Here is a 23,496-nt window from a genome sequence, read left to right on the forward strand (position 1 = left end):
GAGACGCAGGTGAGCAGGCCATCCGGCAGATTCTTGATGAGGCCGGAAAAGTTGGTGAGCTTTGTGCAGGGAAGGAGCGCAGAGATATAGTTGGCACAGCGAAGACACTGAGTCAAATGACAGACCAGGTGTCTGAGATGAGAGCCAGGTAAAGTGCACATTAACAACACTGCTTTGCATTTTTGTGTTGCAGCTGTTGCAAAATAATTGTCCTCCTCTTGTGCACCTTTCTTCAAGTAGTCTTGATTTCTGCTATTGTGCATTTCATGTGTTGATTTGGTGTTTTAGCAATGTGCTCCTTTGATACAGTTGTTTCATTTTCAGTCTTCAAAGGATAAAGGTTGTAATGCAGTAAGCATATTAAAGGGATTATAGTGTACAGAAGTGGGAGTGATAAGACCTGATAAGAAATGTTATTGTCACCAGAGACCCTGAGTCACACTAGATTAAAAGCAGCTGTCTGGTATTAATCCATAATCCACTTTTAACCTCTGGTGCTGTTACCTCTACGAAAACAGAGATGAGTCTATAAATCAGACATTACGACATTAAGTGTGGAAGTTTTACTTAACCAAATGGGCCATATGGATTAAGCTCTGCAGTAAAAAACAAACAAGTAGATCAAAAGAAGTGCAAATGTGCACTTAATGGAATCTGGGTGTTTTCTTTGTCCATCTCAGAGGTCATGGAGCATCCCCGGTTGCCATGCAAAAGGCACAGCAGGTTTCCCAAGGTCTCGATGTGCTCACAGGCAAGGTGGAAAATGCTGCACGGAAACTGGAGGCCATGACCAACTCCAAGCAGGCCATCGCCAAAAGGATCGATGCTGCGCAGGTGAGTCGTTAGCTCAGAAAACATGGCTTCAGACAGTTCAGTGCAATTTGATGGTTTTGATTATTTTGTGTGCATGTGTTTTGTCTTGTTGCAGAATTGGCTTGCAGACCCTAACAGTGGAACAGAGGGAGAGGAGAATGTCAAGGCGGTGCTCATGGAGGCCAGAAAGATTGCTGACATGTGCGAAGACCCCAAAGAAAGAGATGACATCATGCGCTCTGTTGGAGAGATCGCTGCCATGACTGCCAAGCTGTCTGATCTCAGAAGACAGTAAGTTAAAGACCGGCTGAAAAATGGGACAGCTTTATGCTGGTTTGTTTTTCCACACGTGAAGCGTGAGATTGATGGCTCTGTGTCTCCCTAATCCAACTGGTGTGCGTTCACACTTTACTACAGTTGTTCAGATGCTTTTTTCACCCCTTAAATCATTTGCTACTGTCATCATCATCAAATCCCTGCTGTTTACTTTTCGTTGCGAGGAAACGGTATTGGTGTTTCTTTTTATGTATGCAGGAAAAAATGAGAAATGTGTACAGTCACGGTTGTCAGCTACCAATTTCATACTATAATTTGACAGTTTGGAGCTGTTCATATGCAGCATTGTACATATGGATGATGGGCTGCACCTGCGATTTTTTTTAAGTAAAAAGTTCTCATTTGACCATATTTGTAGGTGAACTCCAGATTTAATAGCGATACAGACCTCATTCCAGCCATAACTTTGTGATAAATTAGGTTGCTGTTTTTAATTCCTTCTAGGGGCAAAGGTGACACGCCTGAAGCCAGAGCTTTGGCTAAACAAATTGCAACAGCTCTGCAAAACCTGCAGTCCAAAACTAACAAGGCTGTGGCCAACAGCAGGCCTGCAAAGGCAGCTGTTCACTTGGAAGGAAAAATCGAGCAGGCACAGCGCTGGATTGACAATCCCACCGTGGATGACAGCGGTGTGGGTGAGTCTGGCTTGCATCCTCTCCAGACTTCCTCATGTCTGTCTATCTCTCACACATTTTATATTCACTCCACTGCTCCCATGGCTTAATTACAGAGTATACAAATTATACACATACTCGACATTCCATTGTTGTCTTATTCCCTGGTTTTGGCCCATCTCCACTTAAACCTGGACAACTTACGTGGTTTTGAACAAAGTTGGAGTGTGCCTGTTCCACAAATATCTACAGTAGTTTCCCGAGAAAAAGCAAACGAGAAAGAGAAAGAGACACTGATCTGATTTTTTTTAGCAGCTGGGCTGTTTTGCAGCTAGTTGCATGAGATGACAAAGTTCAATGCTGCGATGAGCAGCATCCACTTACCTAGTGCTGAAACTGGAAGTGAAATATTTGGTTTACCACTTTTGTTATTCATCAAAAGAAAATGTGAAAAGCACATTTGTTCCAGCTTCTCAGATGTGCTGACTTGCTTTTCTTCTTTCATTGTAAAATGAATCTTCCAATTCTTTGCCAAACCAAACCATCTACTGGAGCATATTTCTTTGTGTATTAGGATGGACTTTTTTTTTTTTTTTTTACATTTTCAGGGCATTTTTAGAAAAAGAAAAATGGAAAAAACATCCAAAATTAACCCAAAATGAATCTTATTATCTAATAAACTATGTCAGGGATATGTTTTTATCTATATAGCCATTTTGTTATCTGTAGATGCACTATTAAATTAAATATAGAGCTTGTGGATTTATAAAAAGGAATTGTTAACAAAGGTTTACAAAGAAATAACTTTTCTAAGCCAAACTAAATTAAATATGTTGTTATTTGTACTTTTTTTTTTTTTTTTTTTTTTTAGGCCAGGCAGCCATACGTGGCCTAGTTGCAGAGGGCCACAGGCTGGCCAATGCCCTGCCGGGCCCATACAGGCAGGAGCTGCTAGGCAAGTGTGAGCAGGTAGAGCAGCTCATGGCCCAACTCGCTGACCTGGCTGCCCGCGGTGAAGGGGACTCCCCTCAAGCACGTGCTGTGGCTCAACAGCTCCAAGCAGCCCTGAAGGTAAGACGGCTCACATTCTTCAGTCATTCCCACCCAGGTCTGTAGCTTCTCTGACAGGATTCACTCAGGAATGCAGGCAAACAACCCCCTCTGCTGGTTACCAGGGGTGGAGGAAACTAATGCCCTAAAAGCTTTTTATTTCCCTAAAGCTTACTTAAATGTAAACTTGAATAAAAAACAGTGTAACGTAGTGTTGTAGCCATGATCATATTGTAATATGCACTTCATGCAGCTGCTGAAGCTAAATAAAAACAGATGTGTATCTATAATCTCAGCAAAACTCTGTGTGAGTGCTGGCTGGTTGTAACATTTGTCTGACCTCATCTCAGGATCTGAAAGGAAAGATGCAAGAGGCGATGACTCAGGAGGTGTCTGACATCTTCAGTGACACAACTACCCCCATCAAGTTACTGGCAGTGGCCGCTACCGCCCCGCTCGACGCCCCCAACAGAGATGAGGTCAGCGGCACAGTCACTCTACTACTAACTATGATCTCACTGCAGTGATTCTTTTTCATTTGTATTATATTTATTGGCAGGGTGTTCTGTTGCTTCCAGAAATCATTTTGGATAATTGTTTTTATTTGATCATGTGTAGGTCTTTGACGAAAGAGCTGCCAACTTTGAGAATCACGCCAATAAGCTTGGCACCACAGCCGAGAAGGCTGCTGCTGTTGGCACTGCTAACAAGAGCACGGTGGAGGGAATCCAGGCTGCCGTAAAGTCGACAAGAGACTTAACACCACAAGTATGTTATGGTTGAGTGTTTGTGTTTGTGTCTGCCCTCCACTCCGCTGTGAGCCACAGAGCTTAAGTGTTTCTCACCACTTGAAATGAGTTTTTAGCAGTTGTAAGTAGACTTCCAATTAATGGGTTTTTTTTTCCCCTTCCTATTAGGTGGTATCTGCTGCTCGCATTTTGCTGAGAAACCCCGGCAACCAAGCAGCATATGAACATTTTGAAACCATGAAGAACCAGTGGATTGACAATGTAGAAAAAATGACAGGTAAGGTGCCGTAAAGACCCTGAAAACGGCTGGAACATCATTTCATATCCTGGTCCTGGTATAACTCCCTGTGGTTCCCTGTGGATGTCTAGGTTTGGTGGACGAGGCCATCGACACCAAATCTCTGCTCGATGCCTCAGAGGACGCCATAAAGAAGGACCTGGATAAGTGCCGTGTGGCGATGACCAATCACCAGCCTCAGATGCTGGTCGCAGGTGCTACCAGTATCGCCCGCAGAGCTAACCGCATCCTCCTGGTAGCTAAACGAGAGGTAGAAAATTCTGAGGATCCTAAATTCAGGGAGGTGGTGAAGGCTGCATCTGATGAACTGAGCCAGACTATCTCTCCTATGGTGATGAATGCTAAGGCTGTGGCTGGAAATATCCAGGATCCAAGTAGGTTTATGTTTCTCACAGGTTTTGTCTTATGTTCATATGGCACATTTTGATTAATGGTCATGTGTTTGTTTTAATTGCCAGGTCTTCAGAAGGGCTTTTTGGACTCTGGTTATAAGATTCTTGGTGCTGTGGCAAAAGTCAGGGAGGCCTTCCAACCTCAAGAACCAGACTTCCCTCCACCTCCTCCTGAACTGGATCAGCTTAATGTAAGTTTTCATATAAGTACAACTTTAGATTTGGAAAATAAATTAAAGCTCCTCTGATTGTTCACAATGATTTGTATAACCGCCTAACCACGATTGTTTTACTGTTTCCTTCTAGCTTAACGATGAGGCAGCACCTCCCAAACCTCCTCTCCCAGAGGGTGAGGTTCCTCCCCCAAGGCCTCCTCCCCCAGAGGAGAAAGATGAGGAGTTCCCTGAGCAGAAGGCTGGTGACATGGTTAATGAGCCCATGATGGTGGCTGCGAGGCAGCTTCACGATGAAGCCCGCAAATGGTCCAGCAAAGTAGGTCAACACTATAAACCCAGCAGATGTGACGATACCAGAGGTTTGCTGATTCCTTTTACATTTAGGTCAATAAGAGCCTAACCTGAGCCCAAGCACATTCTGGTGTTGTGAAAATAATTTCTAAGGAGTTCTAATGACTCTAATTTCATTCGTTTGTTATGAGCGTTCTAAAGATCTTTCTTTGAAACACTAAAAGCAGGTTTCCCTGCCAGTTCGACATACCAGCTTATCAATAATTTACCACAAGAGGAAGTGATAAGATGCATTGCAGAGATGTTTGTTTTTTTTAAACTTTGATTATGTTCTTTCTGTGCCTTGTAGGGAAATGATATCATTGGCGCTGCCAAACGAATGGCCCTTCTCATGGCGGAGATGTCACGTCTGGTGCGTGGAGGCAGCGGAAACAAGCGAGCACTCATCCAGTGCGCCAAAGACATCGCTAAGGCTTCTGATGAGGTCACACGGCTGGCTAAGGAGGTGGCCAAGCAGTGCACTGACAAACGTATCCGGACCAACCTGCTGCAGGTCAGTTTAAGTTGTCTTCATCATGTGGTTCAACCATTACCTCTTTTTCCCAGTTTGCACAGACAGTTTGATGTATTTTTATAAGTAATGTTTCTAATCTCCTTTAAGGTGTGCGAGCGCATTCCCACTATCAGCACTCAGCTCAAAATCCTGTCGACAGTCAAGGCCACCATGTTGGGTCGTACCAACATCAGCGAAGAGGAGTCAGAGCAGGTGAGCAGAGTTTGACATCAGGGTGCCATTTCACTGAATTAACCTCTGAGAAAAGTATCATTCGAATCTCCATTTGTGTCCATTTTCATTTCTCCTTTCAGGCTACTGAGATGTTGGTCCACAATGCTCAGAACCTGATGCAGTCTGTGAAGGAGACTGTCAGAGAGGCTGAGGCAGCTTCCATCAAGATCCGGACAGATGCAGGTTTCACCCTCCACTGGGTCAGAAAGACCCCCTGGTACCAGTAAGAGAAGAGAAGGGCCATTGTTCATGCCGGTCCAGGAGGACTTTGAATGGACAGATACATACTTTACCAGAGTTATGATATCAGTGCCCCACATCCTAATATTGGAAGAGTTTCTCTTGGTCCCACGTCCTGTCTGTAACAGTTGCTGTTCTGATATAATGTAAACGGTGGGACTTTTCAATGTGAGTTATGGCTTATAATCTTACTGGGAACAGCTTTTTTTTTTCTAAAGTGTGTAAAAATGTGTTTTTATTTTGAGAAATCCCAGGAATATATATATTTTGATCAGAGGTTAATTTCCTATAATGTGAGGTTAATTGTTTCTGGCCTCTTCTAGCAAACCACAGTAAATTAAATTGAAATCTAACATTATCTCTAGACATTTTTCTATCTTTGTACTGATAATTTTATTGTCGTTATCATCCATTCGTTCTTTCTAGAATAAGCACATGAACCTGGGGAGTTGTTACAAGTACATTATACACATTATACACCTGCGCTGAGTGCATGCATCTATTCAGCAGTATTTTGTCTGTTTACACTATTCTGTATTATGACAACTGAAAGAGAAACACTGTTTTGCTTATGCCGTTGTAGCAGTCTGTATTTGCTTTTGCCAAAGACATCCTGCAACGATTTCAAGTCTTTCTTTGGTCAGCAATACTTATTTGACTTTAAGGGATAGTTTTAAGATGTACCTGACTGAAAGGAAAAAAACGAATTTTAAGAGCCGGCAGAGCTTTTAGGCCTGCATTGACTCATTCAACTCTTTTTGTTTAACACGGTGCGTTGAGATTACATGCAATAAACAGGCTTATGCTACACTATGCGGCTTAATAGCCAAGAAGTTATTACTCTAATCTTCCCAGCAAAGCTTTGCCTTCTTTAGAGAAAGTCATCCAGCCTGTTTTCTTCTTTGTTGTTTTTCACTCAACATTATTGTACGTCTCATATCTTTGTTGTGCACAATCATTTTTGTAATATATGAATAGCACACTTCTTAGGTAGCCAAGGGAAAGTCATACAAGCACAGTGTCTGCAGCTGGTGAAATCTTCTTTTTATATTCTCACGTCTGTCTAAAGATGTCCTGATACACTAAAATTAAATGGCCACTTCTTGGGGCTACAGTAGTTGAAACTTTAAAATATTTGAAGACTATTGGTGTGAATGTCTCATTTTAAGTACCTAATGCCAACTGATGTGCCTTGGGAAATAAACTTTATTTGCAATTGATACAATTTTCATTTTAAGATGTTTTGTATCATTTTGTACCAGGTGTCATTGTGTTGATTTCCTTGAAACACTTGCTGTACATGATTCTTCTTTAAAATGTTCCCGGTTTATGACTTACTTTTAGTCACGTTATGCTCTATGCAAAACTTAGCAGATCTTCAAATTATGCAATGTAGCTGGGGTTAAATGGGCCTGAATGTGGATTTGCTTAGGCATCGTTCACAATTTTGTAATAAAGCATTTTATAGCACTTGGAGGTGTTTTGATCTGTATTTTCTGTTGTTCTGACACACACACACAAGTACTGTACAATAGTTAGATTTATTTTCTGAATTTCATTCATTCTTCTAGAATTATTTATCTTTCCTTTATTAGGAATGTGTTACCAACCAAAGTATTTTATATCAATCATTTTGTATTTTATTAACTCACAAAGGCATTTTTGAATCTCCACAACACAAAATGACCATAATCTAAACACTAAAAAACTTATCAACGTTCAGACAATGCTGGATACTTTGAGGTGTTGTGCTTTAGGGTGACATAACAGCCAACATGTACCCAGTTAACACAATAACATAGGCTGGAACCTATCCCAGCTTTGATGGAGTGAGAGGCAGGCTGCGAGTCCAGTGCAGAGCTAATACAAACAGACGATTATTCACACTCATGCATTTGACCAATTTAGAATCCACAATTAACGCCAGTAAAACCAAGGAACTGGTGGTAGACTTCCGCAGGCACAAGCATTCTCCACTGCAACCACTGAACATCCAGGGTATGGACATTGAGGCTGTGGACAGCTACAGGTACCTTGGTGTTCATCTGAACAATAGACTGGACTGGACTCATAACTCAGACGCCCTCTACAGAAAAGGGCAGAGCAGGTTGTACCTGCTGCGGAGACTCAGGTCGTTTGGGGTGGAGGGCCCACTCCTGAAGACCTTCTATGACTCTGTGGTGGCTTCTGCTATCTTTTATGGTGTGGTCTGCTGGGGCGGCAGCATCTCTGCTGGGGACAGGAAGAGACTGAACAGGGTGATCCGAAGGGCCAGCTCTGTTCTAGGATGCCCTCTGGACCCAGTGGAGGTGGTGAGTGACAGGAGAATGGCGGCTAAGCTGTCATCCCTGTTGGACAACGTCTCCCACCCCATGCAGCAGACTGACAGCACTGAGCAGCTCCTTCAGTGGGAGACTGCGGCACCCACGGTGTGGGACGGAGAGATTTCGCAGGTCTTTCCTCCCCACTGCTGTCAGACTCCACAACAAAGACTTTAACTGAACAAACACACACATCCACACATGTGCAATAACACTAAGTGCAATAATCTTTTCTGGCATCGTTGTATTTTTACTCAGTTGTATATAGCATTCGTATTCTATTTTTATCTTATTGTATATTTTTATTCTATTTTATTCTACTGTATATAGTATTTTATTTTATTTTATTCTATTCTGTACAGCTGTGTACTGTATTTATTCTTATTGTATTCTAATTTTTGCGTCATAACTTTTGCACTGTCCACTTCCTGCTGTGACAAAACAAATTTCCCACGTGTGGGACTAATAAAGGTTATCTTATCTTATCTTATCTTAACCCAACATCTATGTCTTTGGACTGTGCGATTAAAGCCAGAAAGACCCTACACAGGCACAGGGACAACATGCAAAACCCACAAAGGACTGACTGGCAGATAATTTCATTTTACGTGTAACTTAACCATTTCAGGGCCTGAAGTCTATCCCGGTTGTTAGTAGTACTTATCTTTCCGGTTGTCAGCAGTTTACAAAGGCTTCATTGAATTTTTTTTATTTAACAAATACACAAAAAACACTATTTCTGCCAACCATATCTTTGATGTGCATTTTTACACAGATGACACAACTTCATATACAGCTAGCTTGTTCTGTAAATGGCTTATATTTTCTTTTGGAAACTATATCCGTTTTCTACTAAACTACTATCTATTGAACTGAATGGAACTCTATTGAATTAAACAAACATAGAGGTCATGTGTGGCAATCCAGAATCTTTTTGGTGTGTGATTGAGCTGTGTTTTCACTCCACAATAATTCCTTTATAGCACAGGCATTTGTTATGCCCTGTCTAAGGGGGACAAAACAAAACACCAAAGCCATCCATCTTCCCCAAGTCACACAAAAACCTAAGAACAACTTGATGTAAGGCCACACCAACAAATAAACAAATCTATCTGCAAATCCAAGCCGAGCTAACGAAACCAAACCAACATACCCTGTTTGTTTTCTATGTGTGAGCACTTTTAACATAGCATTCACACTTAGGCGCAAACTCAGGAACCTTGTGGTTTAAGATGACCTGCTCTACCCCCTTAACCACAGCCACCTCTTTAAAAAAAAAAAACCCCACCAGCAACGTTCTCACACTTTGACATTTGCAAAAAGATCTGAGCCTGAGATAAGTTATGGATAGACCTTTTAGGTCAAAGCTTGCCCAGTAAAGTGGCAAGCTTTGAATTCTATACACCTCAACTAAGTTACACTGATTCACACAATTTGTTAAAAAAATAAAAATAAAATCACATTCATACTTTGTAACAGAGAAACACATTCAGATGCATGCTTTGTAAGTAAGTAAACAATATTCTTGTTCTTGTGACTCGATTTGTCTACCTCAAAAAGAAATTTTACATTTACATACATAACTGTCAATTGTGTTTTAATTTGAAACCACTGAGGATTTTATGACTTCACTACTACCCCACATTTTGCAAAGCAACCCTGTGTGGGATGGGATCCTCTGGTGGCCAGCTTGTGGCCCGAGGGCCCCATGTTGGACACTTTTGATTTCCAATACAAAGCTAGTATACTACTGTGGCTGTCTGCATGTTAACTTTGATCCATGCTATGTCTCCTATCCAAAAATGACGGTGACGCTGAAGTTAAGTAGTTGGAGCAGAGGAAGGGGGGAAAGCGATAACGAGAGGTAGCAATTTTTTTCCACATGTCTGTCCAAATGCACAGTGGCTGCTCGATCGGGCCGTAACTAGCTCCCCTCATTTTTATGTTTATTTTTGCTACTTTTCTTTCTCTGTCGTTGCATGCTGTCGACTAATTTCTTCATCATCATCATCATCTGAAGGGGCAGGAAGCTGAATCCCGTCTCCAGCAGTTAGCAGCAGCTTCCCTGGCTCCACGGCGACGGCACAACCGGCAGCAGATTTAAAAAATGTCCGAGGAAGGACCGAACATGTTGACAGGGAGGAAGACGGCGTTAAGGTAACAACCCGAAAGTATTTGTGTTAACATATGCGACGTACGGTGTAGCTAGCAGCTAGCTGTTAATCGATGCTAATGTCTCTGTTGCCGTGGTGAACTGAGAGCGGGAGGTGCACAGTGATGGCACTGGGGCGGCTTAACCTTTGAACGTTACATCAGCTGGATGTGTACGCTGTAGTTAGCGTTTATGCTCGGTTAAAACAGCACGGAGCACAGCTAACGGGAAAAGGCTGGGTTCGTCATCACATGACTGGAAAACAAGAATTTCCGCTACATTTACCCAGCTTGGAAGTGCCCCTTTAAAAAATAAAGCACACACATGCATAAAAAATGTCGTGTGTGGGCAATCTGCAGAGTATCGTGTTTTTAAATGAAAGGTACTGGGGACAAACTTTAACGTTAGCCAAGAAGTTGAGAGGACGCTATTTAATGCTGTATTTTCACACAAAAAAATGGCAGGAGCTACAAATGCAAAAGCTTTTTAAATGCAACTTTCATTGAGTAATATGAAACATGTAAAGGGAACGGATACGTTTGTATGTTTTTTATCATTTTCTTGTTTATATTTTTTATATCAGTATAGGCTCAACATATTGCAGCGCACACAGCTGATCTGTTTTGTTGACATTAAAAGAACACGGTGTGAAGTGAAGCGTGCTACGTTCATGGAAACTTAGGAAAACTTAAATGTCAGCATAAATATCTGAGGCACGTGGGCCGAGCCAGTGCTTTTACACCCATTTAAACACACAGGCATGCAGAGGTTGTTACATGCCTTTAAATGGTCACACTGAAGGATGCATCATCTCTATGATTGGCCCAGGGGCAAATATCTTTTTCTCGGCCCATATTTTCTCACATATTATCTCTGTCATTCACGCACAGAGCAATAATCAATATTAACAATAACATCATTCTAGCGGTTGTGTCAGAGGTTGTGTTTGTGCTGTGAACTCACACCATCTTTTTTAAGCGGGACTACCGGATGTGGTAGACCCGAGGGCTCAAAAGCACTGCAAACAAAGAAAATACGAGCAAACAGAAGAATGCAGCAAAAACACAGCAAAAGTAGAATTAAAAAAACAATACAAGAGGAATAAAATACAAGGAAAGTAAGGTAAAACACAATGGAAGTAGATTGAAACACAATGGAAGTAGAATAAACCATCACGGACGTAAAATAAAACACCACAGAAATAGAATAAAATACAACCGAAGTAGAATAAAACAGAATAGGTGCAGAAAAAAACAAAACAAAGCACACAAAGCACAATAAATTGGGAAAAACAGCACAGAGGAAAAAGAATAATGTGTGTTCTAATCACACGATTCATAAAGTGCTGAAGATGCATGTTTCCTTCAAGTTATCGTCTCCCCTAAATTACATGCATTGTGTTTTGTGAGCCTTTTTTAATTTGCTGATGTTTTCTTAGTTTGCAGTGCATTTGACCTCTCAGTGCAACCATAACCACAAGCCCAAACATATTTAACTTTGATTAACTTGGAACAAGAAGAGAGAAGCCCATTAACCACAAGTCCTCACAGACTCACTGGATGGGTCATTTATAGAATTCCTCATTCAACAGTTATTTCACTGCTTCTACATACATCTCACACATGAGTCATATTTTTAACATAGAAATGGTAACAAGGATTCAGTTGTTTACAAAACCACAAACTACTCATCCATCAGAACTTCATCTTTCAGGCCGTGCGCTCAGCAAATCCATAGATAACACTGCTCAGACCCTGAATCTTAGCAGTTAACGCTGTCTGACTACTCTATAAGACACTCACCGAAAAAACAAACTGTTGCATAGTTGATGCCAAAAAGTTTGCAGGTATTTGGCAAATGACAGAAAAAAAAGTCATCATTCAGCTCTTTGGAAGGAAACTGGAATGTGAATGAAATGGTGCAACGGTTTAGGACCTAACCACAGTAATATTAATCGGGGACAACATCCTCATTTCGATTTTTTTTTTCTTTTCTTTAAATATTCAACACTGAAAAAATTAGAACAAACAGCTTATAGTGCAGGAAGTACAGTCATACAACCAGAAGGGAAGTGTATGAGGTGTGTTCCTACACAAATTATCTTCAGTAAGGTGCCTATTTTCATCCTGTGCTTAAAAACAGGCAGTATGCAAGACATACACAGGCTATTTTATTATTTTAATTATTTTATTTTATTTATTTTTCTATACCTATTAATAGCTTATCTAACAGTTGTGGACACACTCACAGAGATATATCAGGAGCAACCCGGGGTCTTAATATATACATTTATGGTGTAGCTGTAGAATTGATCCACAAACCTTCTGATAGTTAGACAACCTACTCGACTTCCTGAGACAAAGGCTTAAGTAGAATTCTGCACAAGGATAGACTATTTGGAACTAAAATTATAAGCATTGTTGAATCTAAAGGATCAATATACCTGTGATATATGTGTGATGGAAAATAATTAATTTATTCTTATTTTATTCCATTTGTGGACAGGTTACAAGTGAAAAAGTAAAGAGTTTCCTTCGCTAACTATTCTTTAATATTTCAGATTTTTAGAAAAACGAGTGTTCATTTAAAAAAAAAATTATAATCATTAAAACATAACTGAAATTTATACATATTTATATACAATGCATGTGGCCGTGCTCTGTTTGTAATAGAGGTCCACCGTTTTTGCTGAGTTCCCATTGCCTGTGAATGCATCATCCAAGGCCTTTCAACATTGGAGAGTCAGCAGCCAATCATATGGCTAAAAGACGCTAAGGCCCGCCTATTTCTTTCACCAACAGTCAGGGTTGGCCAAAGTGCAGCTCCAGTTCCTGTAGTCAAAGAACACGCTGCTTTGAACCAAAGAAGGAAGCTGTTGACCTTTCAGTAATAATCAGTTTAGGCTGCAGGGGTTTCTGACATGCCAACTCCAAGGTGAGAGCCACATGATTATTATCCTCCTCTGTTTACACCGTAAGCATTTCTGCTCTTATGACTTTATTGTTTAAAGCATGAGCTAACATCACTGCCAGACTTTCAGTGGGTTGATTGAAAGCATTGAGCTCACCTATTGTTGAGATGGATAAAGGCATGTTGAGCTTGAAAGGCCAAGTATTTCTCCCTGTGCTCTGAGCTGTTACCTAACTTTCAGAAAGCATACTCTGTCCTCGGGAGTATACTTTGACCGCTATGATATCTTATTACCTCATACTTTTAGGTAAATGGGTAATCTGTAGCTGTAGTCTAAGAAAACCTTATTTTAAAGCGTTTGCATGACACATAGGTATCAAAGGCATAATAATCATCTGCAGGAGTCATAAACAGTTCATTCATTAATTACTCTGCTATAAGCTTAAAAGTTTTCAGTCGCTTATGTTTCTGTAGCTTGAATTTTCCCATAAAGAGATGCTCTTTATGGGTCCTTCCAGTGTAATTGACCAAATCACAAACAGATGATTTTCTGTATCACAACAGACTGTTTGTTCCCCCTGTTCATGCAGAGCCTGTTAGTGGGAGTCTCCATAACACAATATGCTTTTGTCTCCCCCACAGTGAAAACATGCTCTTTGGGATGGGAAATCCCTTGCTCGACATTTCAGCTGTTGTGGACAAAGATTTCCTTGACAAGTAAGTCTAAATGCTTCATCTGTTTCCCCTTAAATCATCCTGCATGCTCAGAACACACTTAATGTTTGTTTGCTTGCCCTTTCCTGAAAGGTTTGGACTGAAGCCGAATGACCAGATCCTCGCAGAAGACAGACACAAAGCCTTGTGAGTTAAAACTTCGCTCGTAACCCACGCTACAGTCGCTTGTGTAATGCAAACAGTTAAAAACATGTGAAACCAAATAAGGGATACACTAGCCATTCATACACACTACTACCATCTTGACACTGTAAGCTGTGCTCAAAATAGCTAACTCATACATTGGCCCCGGGTAGCTGGCAGCCTCAGAACTTTACACGCCCACATTTTTCCAGCTCTGAACCCATGCCAGGCTATAAATAACCTCTAAATTTACAATTGCCTTGTGGCAAATGTAAGTTAGTAAGGGTTTTTCTGAGTTGTGAGTTTCTTGTAAACACGCCTCCGTCACATTGCAAGCAGTAACACTATATCCTTCCTCAAAGACACTGTGGCATGCCCCCGCTTGCAGCCCGTCACTCTGTAGAAACAAAGAACTAGGCTTTAATCACTGACTGACCTTACACCACCCTTTTCCTTCTGTTTGATAAGGTACAGATGGTTCCTTTGCAGGGAATTTGTTGTGTGAATTTTTTTTTTGAAGATGTTAAATATGTGCACCATCTGTAAATAAGAACATGGTGTGAGAGAGGGAGGTGTTGGGGTTCCCTTTGAAGTTTGAAGGATTAAACAGTTTTCACACTGAGAGGTAAATCACATGTTCCACATTTAGCATATGTAAACATTTGTTATGGGTTTGCCTATTAGTGTGTGAGTGAACTGAGATGTTTAATAATTACCCAAGCAGCAATAGAAAAAAATCACAGGTTTTCTGAGTTTTTATGACTTTACTTTGCCTGCCAAGTCTGAAATGTAATCAAAAAAGCCATTCACTGGGACAGAATAACCTCTTCTGTGAATCCAGCTCTCTTTTATTTTTAAAGCATGATGGATATTTTCTGACGGCAACATTTCATTTTGTCCTAAATTGGCAATTTGTGTCTCTGCAACCAAATGTAACCCAATGCCCGCTGCCTTTCAGTTCGCTCTAGCAATAAAAGTGCAACAGATGACTTTTTAAGGCCTTTCGTTTAACCAGTAGCAGGTCACCTGAGCTGAAGTGCTCCTTTAGACAATTTTATTACATCACACTGGTCAACGTTCACACCTTAAACCTGCTCAGTCAACAGTTATCTGCTGGCCATTACTACTGGAGCACTTCAGTGTTTAAGGTGCCCTGTTGAGTTTTTAAAAAAAGTCTTTATGAAAACAGAATCGGCATTTTCATTGTGTAAAACGGTCTGTTTTAAGTACGATAAGCCAGATAGTGGCACTAACAAATGAGGAGAGGCCAGTGGGAATCCTTGGACATGTACAGTTAATTGTTACTAGCATTACTTTAACAATTTGACAATAAAATGGCTTAAAGATGTCAAATTCTGAACAGTTGGCACTTTTGCAAAGACAAAGAAAAATGATTTTGTTGTCCATTAAGACGTTTTAATGTCTTGAGTAAACTTTGTATTGGATTCAGTGTGACGGAGCAGTGGAAAATTTGACTCATGTCAAAATAACCCCCATATTTATTTGTATTGGGAGCTCCAGTGGAGCAGTGGTCCTGGCTTTGGGGTTTCTGCACTGCAGATGTTACATCGGCTAACATACTGTGATGCTGTGATTGTGCTTCCCAAACCCTATCCATAGACATTTAGCCAGTTTAAAACCATAATGTTTAAATTTTCAAAAGACCAGCTTAAACCAAAAATTGGTGACTGCTACCGTTGACTGTGCAGAACTACTGAGCCACCCCTCATTTCTTTATATTTTGCTTCCAAGGAGCCAGACTTTCTTGTAATGTTTCTAGGATAAGTGACTATAAGCTGCTGTTTCCAATGAGTCCAATTCAGTTCAGTTTTTGTACCCTTTCTTGTTGTTTGTTCAGCCATTTAACACTGACATACAACTCAATCAAGTATATATATAAAAGGCATCTAACTCAAGGGCTGAACCACTGTAGAGTCTGCACATAACAGACAACTTGGCAACGAACCAATTTTAAATTTAGTATCTTTAGCCACTTTGTTACTGCAACCAGTCACAAAAAAAAACATAATTTGTTCCCATTTTTTTTAGTTGAATAACACACATTCACAGGCATAAAATTTTATTTTTGGAACAGCAAGTTGATTCCCAAAGAAAATTTGGCATATGGTGAGGAAACTGGACAAGTGGAGGACAAAAGAAGTTGCAGACCTACAAAACTTTCCACAACAGGTGATCAGTATCTGAAAGTCCTTAGAAAATAGGAAACATCCAGGAAAGAGCTGACACAGAACTTGAGAGTTGCATTTGGCTCTTCAGTTGATCCATCAACTGGTAGCTGAAGAACAGCGATGGTCTTGAAGGTTAAATGACTGATGAACTGGACTGAAAATCTTTCCAACCACACTGCAAGTGTAGTAAAAGCATATGTGGATAGAAAAACATAAAGTGGAACACTATCAGTCGTGGATTGGCCTCCCCAGACCTGGACCTCAACATTAATGAAGCAGCGTGGGATCATCTTGACAGAGAAAAACAGCAAGTATCCAACGAAATGTCTGGAGAAATATTCCTGAAGATTACTTAAAGAAATGACAGTAAAGCCTTAAATATCAAGTTTGAAGCACGTTTGAATTGTAGGGTGGCCCGAGACTTTTTGTACAGTACTGTAGAATAATAATGCAAATGGATACATAGCCTATCCGTACCAGGCTGCATTAGTCCATAAACTTTACTACACTACTGCAAACCACCTACTGTGTAGCTGTTACATGCTGTAGTAAATCTGTGAAGGCATTATAAAACTATGAAGCACCATAACGATGCAGTTAGAGTTTAAAGACAGATCAGTACATCTGATCATCTGTACTTTACAATGGACTACCTTGTCGGGTCTTGTTACTTGACAAAAGGACACATGTGACCTTGGGCAGGAGCAGCGGCACAAAGCAGCATCATCAGCAGTGTTGTTCTCCTTCAGCACAAAGGCAGCGGTGTTATCTTTAGCCCCACAGACACTGTTCTCTACACATTCTGCACAAGGTCAGGGCAGGATTAACATGCAGCTTTGCTGGTTAATTCCCAGCACAATGCATTTCAATGCACGTCCCCTCAATGCTATAGACACCAGCGTGCCTGTCATCATGTCAGTCAATGCATATCTGAGTAAGCATGCAGTATTTTTATCATTCTGAACGTTAACTTTCGACGCTGCAGCATGTGCCACAGTGTACCTATTAATGCTGCTTTGCTTGAGGTTTGGTTTGGTTGCTAAGAAGTCACGTGCAAAGTCATTGGCTTACGGAAGAAGAAGAAGAAGTCCGCTGAAGTGTTGTGACAAATAACTTCATTACTAAAAAGGACTTACAAGTCCAGTCAACTAACACCATTGTTGCGCTACCGAATCTACAGAGTGTAACACGATTCATTTTTTCCTCCCATCACCCTGGTGGGAGAGAGATCATTGGATGCAGTGCGCTGTGGCCATGCCTGAATTCAATTATCTAGTCACAGCAGAGCCCATATAATCCTGTTGTTGCTGAGAAATTGCCTGCTGGACAGTAGAAACTATCTACATCCATGTTAGTACTGGCTGGGGACTTATTTTTGGTGTAACAAGATTCAGCCGCGTATTCTTAGTGATTCAGTAATGGATTAGGCACCAAAATTCACTGACTTTTGCTGTTTTCTTTTGTTTTCTGTCGCAGTAAATTAAACACGTTTTTGTTCTTAGACTGTTATTTTGAAAATTGCAAGACCTCAACTCCATCTAGCACTTAACCTTCTGACATTTTAAGATATTTAATGTTTTTTGCAACAAAATTTTGATCAACTTAACTGAAAAAATAATCGAGAGATGCAGGAATTTGAATGAAAACAATCATTATTTGCTGCTCTGATTTGGGTGGGGGGTGGCGGGGAAATCTGCCATACTGAAAAACAACCCAAACTTCCTGCTACATTCCATTTAACCACAAGCCCCGGTTCACTGCTGGGCGTGACCTTTCTGTTGTTTCATAATGCTTCTTTTCTTTTCACCTTTGCCAACTGCTGCATCCTTTCTTTCTCCTTTGTAATGCATCAAAGCCCTCAAACTATAATATACCTGTAGTTAATTTTTACATGATGCAATCTTAAGCAGTGCTATTATCTTGTATGAGTGACAGCATCAGTCTCTCCTCCTCAAAAAGCAGCTGCGAGTTCTGCCGGTACCTGTATATTATTCCTGGTTTCACAGTGTGGTGGTTAGTCTGTCAGGCTGGAGTAAATGCAAAATACTGTACTGTTTGTTCACATTATATTTTCTTATATATTATAAATATAAAATATATATGTTTATATTTTTTTGTGGTTAGTGAGCTGCAGTTGAGAGGGTCTGCTTTCAGCAGATGCTGGTTTTTCAGGCGAAGCCTCTGGTTGTTTTGAAATCGAGGTATGAGAGGAAACCAACTAACCAAAGAGCTGCGTGAGACTTCCTCTCTGCCTGCTTAGACATGTTAAATTCAGAGTTTCAGTGGGTAACTGTCGTAACTGTAGTTCCCTCTGACTTTTTGCAGCTGTTGCTGCCATCGTGTGGATTCAAATATGAGTTTGATTCCTGCAGGATTTTTAAAGGCTCTTTGTCATGTGCCAAGATTTGGGGTACGTTTGACTTTGTGTTGTGACCAGATGAACCCAAAGATTACTAAATTCAAAATAAAGTTGTGTTCTTTACTTAGGTCATGTCTAATTTTTCTTTGTAGTGTTTGCTTTTTTAAAATATTTGATTCTGATCATTTGCAGTATTCGTCTCATTAGCACGTGGCGAATATTTATATTTTAACCTTGTCACTTATTTCTTGGCAGCAAAATTCTTTTTAATATGTTATTACTTTGCAGAATATGGGGCATGCACCCTATATGACCAGCAGGGGGCAACAGTAACCTGCTGTTTCTACCCCCCTAAAAAAGAAGTCTCCATAGGAAACAACATGTCAACATAATGAAAACACGCCTCTTTCTGCAGGAGATTATAATGTGGGACATGCAGCATTTCATAATATAATATCTACCCAAACCCTCTTGGGAGTGTTAAGTGAATCATATTAGCGCTAATAATTATTAGTGTATCAAATGAGCGTGTCATTTTTTACTGTGAGAGTATTGTCACCTCAGAGGGGTGGTGGCGGCGGCGGTGGGGGGAATCAGCTGGCTCCTGAATATTAGTGCTGTTCAAACATTTGTTTTATGACTCCCTCTGTCCAATGATAATTAATTGTTTACTTTCTCATCTCTGGATGATGGCGTGACTCTTTTCAGTAGTTGTTTGCTCACAGCAATTAAGTTCATCAGTGCTCATCCTATCCTCTCCCCCAGCCCCCCCCACCACCACCTACCCCGTCTCCCTCCTTTTCTCTGTTTCTCTGTGCTAAATGCAGATTAGCAGCATCACAATCGCATCCAGAATGAGAGTAAACTCCTCATTATGCCGTGTGACCCTCTGCTGCATGAATAATTCAGGGATGCAGTGTTAGTGGCTGGCTGTTATTAGCATTCCGGATGGCGAAGGATAGGGGAGGGTGGGGGGGAGGAGGAGGGTGGGAGGCTCATATCACTGACAGGGCTGACTCAGGGGGATCAGCGCTGGATTGAGACACACATCACACACACATCATCACACGACACAGGAGATCAGTGGAGGTGCCTCTCCACTAACACACCCTGCTGTCTGTGTACATCTTACACACCCCTGCTGCTGTCATGCAGCTCAATCTGCTTACTGGGGGAAAAAACAACAAAGGCCTCTCTCGCTGAGTACATGCTAAACACTTCGGCTCCCGGGTTCGTGTGTGTGATAGATTCTGCTCTGTAAACACACTTGACTCTTCTCCTCTCTTTCTATTTTTTATGTTTTTAATATATAATGAAGTGAATCGTGAGTGCTAGACAACCCCCCCTCCCTTCCCCTGTGGAGCTATCCTTGTGGTGTCATAAGGACAGACACTCCTGCTTGTTGTGTGTTTGTGTGTTTGTGTCTGCTCACATGCATGTGTGCAGGAGCCGCATGTGCTTGCCATGGTGCCACTTCACTGGATGTACTCATGCTTGACTGAGTGTGTAGACACATTACACACCCCCCACCCACCAATCCTTTTATTTCCCAGCTCCCTTGTCTGGTAACGCTGAGTGCTGTACTACAGTACTTAAACTCACCTCTGCTGGCAGCTACCGGGTCAGCACGTCCGGCTCCCCCCCGCTGCCGAGGACAAAGGTCACGGGCCTGCATCCATCAGCCGACCTCTGAGCCAAAGCAAGAGAGCAGAGATTAATGGCACTCAACCGGTAATTGAGACATCAGAAACACGTTCAGCGACCAGGCGCGCTGCTCTTGATGTTTTATTGATAACCGTGAATCTGGCAATTTGGGACGCTTGCGTGAATCTGACGTGCTCGCCAGAGCCGTACTCAGCTGTAAGAAATGCGAATGTAGACCTTGTGAATTATAAAAGAGGAAAACTTTTCAAATACTGGAAAGAAAGGGGGGAAAAAACAGCGCAGGGTCTCCTTGTTCCCGTGTTGGTGCTTTCTGTGTGATGAAATTTGTCAGCGTGCTGTGCAGCCGCTTGATTTCTCTGCATTTAAAAGCATACATGCTGCATTATGAGAGATGGCTGATGCAATCATAATTAAGGCTTGTCCTCGTTGGAGCTTTGAATTCCTCTCTTCCACTCTCTCTCTCGCTTGTTGATGGCCACTGCCAGCAGGTGGTGCCAGAAGGAAACATCACAAGTCAAAGGGGGCGTAACAAACACAATCTACATCTCTGTGCATGTGGGCGCTGCTACCCCCTCCTCACCTCGTCTCCCTCCAACTCCCCGCTTTTAAAGAGCGTTTTATAATTAAAATGTGGGCGTCTCAGCCAGTACATACAGCATGTTCAGTTCAGAAAAGCATGCTCAGGGCTATTTTTAGTCATCTTTGATCCCCCAGCAGCCACACAGGAAAAAGCCACTGATGGCAGCAGCCCTTTTTTTTTTTTTTTTTTAACATGAAGGCTAGTTAGTGCACTATCTGTGCCGATCATTTCTCTACACCTAGCCTGTGCGGGGGTAGAGATGGGAGGCCTGACTGGTGAGCAGCAGCAGCACTCCCCGTGTATTTAAAGTTCACACTGGGCCATATGGTCCCCGCAGTAGGGGGTGTTGGTGGAATTATTCACACGGAGCGCTCTGAATCACTGAGATCCTGGTATCAACCTCCAAGATAAGGGGAATGTCTCAAAGGCTTTGTGCTCCGGCTTCAAATCTCAATCCTCAAGAGAGCACCAGAAGCCCCATCCTTGCTTACACACTCCCTCTTCCCACTCCTCTCTCCCTCAGTGTGTCCCTCTCTCTCTCTCTCCCTTTCATTTCCTCACACACACTCTCACACTCCCTTTCCCACATCCACGCAGTACAGTGTGACAAACAACGCCACCCTCTGCAGCGCGAAGCCAAAAACCTGTGACATTTTAGAGGAAATAATATGAACTCATACTCCATGACCAGATTTTGCCCCCACCGCCTAATCCTTGAGTGCAGCCTAATTAAGTACAAACAGCAGTCCTCAGCTAATGCCAACAAATGGGCTGCTGCTGCTGCTGAAGCTGGATTGGCCCATTATTAAAGGGACGCACAGTTGTCGTTTCTGCATTCTAATGCAATTACTCACCCATTATGACCATGTAATTGTGCAGTCATTAATTGTGTATCCAGTCTGTGATGCAAAAAGTGTCACTGCAGAGAAGATGTGGCACTACTTTTTCTTTCTTTCTTTTGCACCGAGGTACTCGAGGAAGGTTTTCTTAGCTAAAAAGGGATTTGCCCCAGTGGATTGAGATACCCGAGCGATGCCGATACTTTAATGCTTTTGTACAAATCAACATTCATCCCTTACTGTAGTCTATTAGAAGATGTCAGAGGACGGGAACAAGGCCTCTGTGGCTGTTTGAATCATGACTCATTTGTGTTCAGTACTTTTATATGCCTCATTCTTCGCCATCTATTCCCATCCTGCCCTAATGTTCCTCTGATAAGAATGTCCTATTCATTCTGCGTTCCTCACCGGTTGCTACACAGAGAGGGAGTGAGAGAGAGAGACTCTACAGGCACTGAATGAAAAGCACATCTATTTCTGAGAGGGAGCGCGAGCATGGTAGAAGATAATTATTGATTTGAAATAAGAAAAGATAAGGCTCAACCTTGAGCAGCCCAGCGATAGCACACAGAACAGAATAATTAATGGGCCTGTCTTGTGTCGGGACAAGCTTTCACACTGAGACGAGCGTATTGATTTTAAACAGATAAACTGCGTAACCCTTTGTGAAGGGTTTGACAAACAATTTAATTGGGGGGGAAAAACAACAATATTCCTCACCCTTTCCATCTCCCTTTCATCATGTCCCCGAGCTGTTTTTCCTCCGCCTGACCTATGGAAACAATTACTGTGCATCAGGCCTCGTACTGCCTCCAGACTACCAAGGAAGGCTGGTGTGGGATGCACACACACTGATTGGGGAATCTAATCAATGGTGGAACCTGTCTCCACTCCAGATGCCCGTGTTGAAACTGGGATTACCAAAGCCTTTTAGCTGCATTGGCCCCTCTCTGTTCCTGTCAGATAGAGAGAAGATGGATCTGCCTGTTTAAATATACCTGCCTGCTATACTTGAAGCAGAGATAATTTACTGTTCCTGTACAACCCTCCTCCTGCCTAATCCCCAAGGAGAGCCAGCAAAGAAGCCCCAGTCCGCTCACTTCTTCCTTTGCCCTCCCCTGATTAGCGATAGAGGCCGTTTGATCATGTTTCCCTGCCTGTCCTTGTGATTTGTAAGCTGTTTAAATGTGAACGAGGCAATTAAACGAGGACGAACGGCGTGTAGGAGAGAAGGTGCCGCGGTGATCATTAGCGATGAATTACCCCGGTGTGCACTCAAACACTCGGGAGGACTTTCAGGCGGACCACTCCCGAGAATCCAGATCCAATCTAGCCATTGATTAACAGAGACTTGTTCTTCCTGTGAAATCACTCGACGGGGATTTTAGGGCACTCATCCGGTCTTATCGAGATAGGCTAACATCAAAGGCGAATGAAGAGGGATTGGGTAAATGGGCTCGCCTTGCCCTCTGTGTAAGAGACTTAGAGGAGCAAATCTTGAATTATTGCCTCATGTAAATAATCTACTTGGCTTGTTTTTTGGGAAGGTGAGAGAGGAGCTCATGAGTCACTCGGGTTAGAGAACTCTCAAAGTACTTTGGAAGCTCTCATATTTCCCTTGATGGGAAACAACAGTGGGGGCTCCATCCTCAGGAATGTAAACAACACAATGTTCCCGACTTGTGTGATCTGCCTCAACAGTTTGAACGCGTTAAGCCGGAGAGATCTGGAGGTATTAGTTGTCGAGGGGGGACTCTAGGACTCCGATACCCTCTGAATACAAATATTGTATTCAGCGGCTTAATTCTTCTAATTTGAATATGATTTCATTTAAGCTGAATAAATAAATGCTGCTATTAGTCTCAAATTGGAAGGTA

The 23,496-nt window shown here is 41.9% G+C and overlaps 2 protein-coding genes across 4 annotated transcripts in view; both read left to right on the forward strand.

The window, feature by feature from the left end:
* LOC146626803 (vinculin) overlaps positions 1–7,216 on the forward strand; it is a 28,059-nt gene extending 20,843 nt beyond the window's left edge. For both annotated transcript variants that reach the window (XM_085361445.1, XM_085361446.1), the window contains exons 8-21: positions 1–148; positions 681–834; positions 929–1,104; positions 1,594–1,784; positions 2,635–2,834; positions 3,164–3,292; positions 3,432–3,581; positions 3,731–3,839; positions 3,932–4,234; positions 4,319–4,443; positions 4,559–4,744; positions 5,069–5,272; positions 5,381–5,485; positions 5,587–7,216. In XM_085361445.1, the coding sequence (XP_085217571.1) occupies positions 1–148; positions 681–834; positions 929–1,104; positions 1,594–1,784; positions 2,635–2,834; positions 3,164–3,292; positions 3,432–3,581; positions 3,731–3,839; positions 3,932–4,234; positions 4,319–4,443; positions 4,559–4,744; positions 5,069–5,272; positions 5,381–5,485; positions 5,587–5,733 (2,327 nt within the window). In that variant the 3' untranslated portion in view covers positions 5,734–7,216. The remainder of the gene's footprint in view (positions 149–680; positions 835–928; positions 1,105–1,593; positions 1,785–2,634; positions 2,835–3,163; positions 3,293–3,431; positions 3,582–3,730; positions 3,840–3,931; positions 4,235–4,318; positions 4,444–4,558; positions 4,745–5,068; positions 5,273–5,380; positions 5,486–5,586) is intronic.
* A 2,679-nt stretch (positions 7,217–9,895) lies between these two features.
* The window catches only part of adkb (adenosine kinase b), a 136,680-nt gene continuing 123,079 nt past the window's right edge, over positions 9,896–23,496 (forward strand). Inside the window, exons 1-4 of one of the 2 annotated variants that reach the window (XM_085360810.1) lie at positions 9,896–9,931; positions 10,088–10,224; positions 13,772–13,846; positions 13,937–13,990. In XM_085360810.1, the coding sequence (XP_085216936.1) occupies positions 10,175–10,224; positions 13,772–13,846; positions 13,937–13,990 (179 nt within the window). In that variant the 5' untranslated portion in view covers positions 9,896–9,931; positions 10,088–10,174. Of the gene's footprint in view, positions 9,932–10,087; positions 10,225–13,066; positions 13,154–13,771; positions 13,847–13,936; positions 13,991–23,496 lie in introns of those variants that run through there. The other variant, XM_085360811.1, reaches the window with a different exon arrangement.

Source organism: Diplotaxodon limnothrissa, linkage group LG8 (genome assembly GCF_057381915.1).
Source record: "Diplotaxodon limnothrissa isolate DT_005_m linkage group LG8, D_limnothrissa_male_GT1.1, whole genome shotgun sequence".
In the NCBI taxonomy this organism is placed as follows: Eukaryota; Metazoa; Chordata; class Actinopteri; order Cichliformes; family Cichlidae; genus Diplotaxodon; species Diplotaxodon limnothrissa.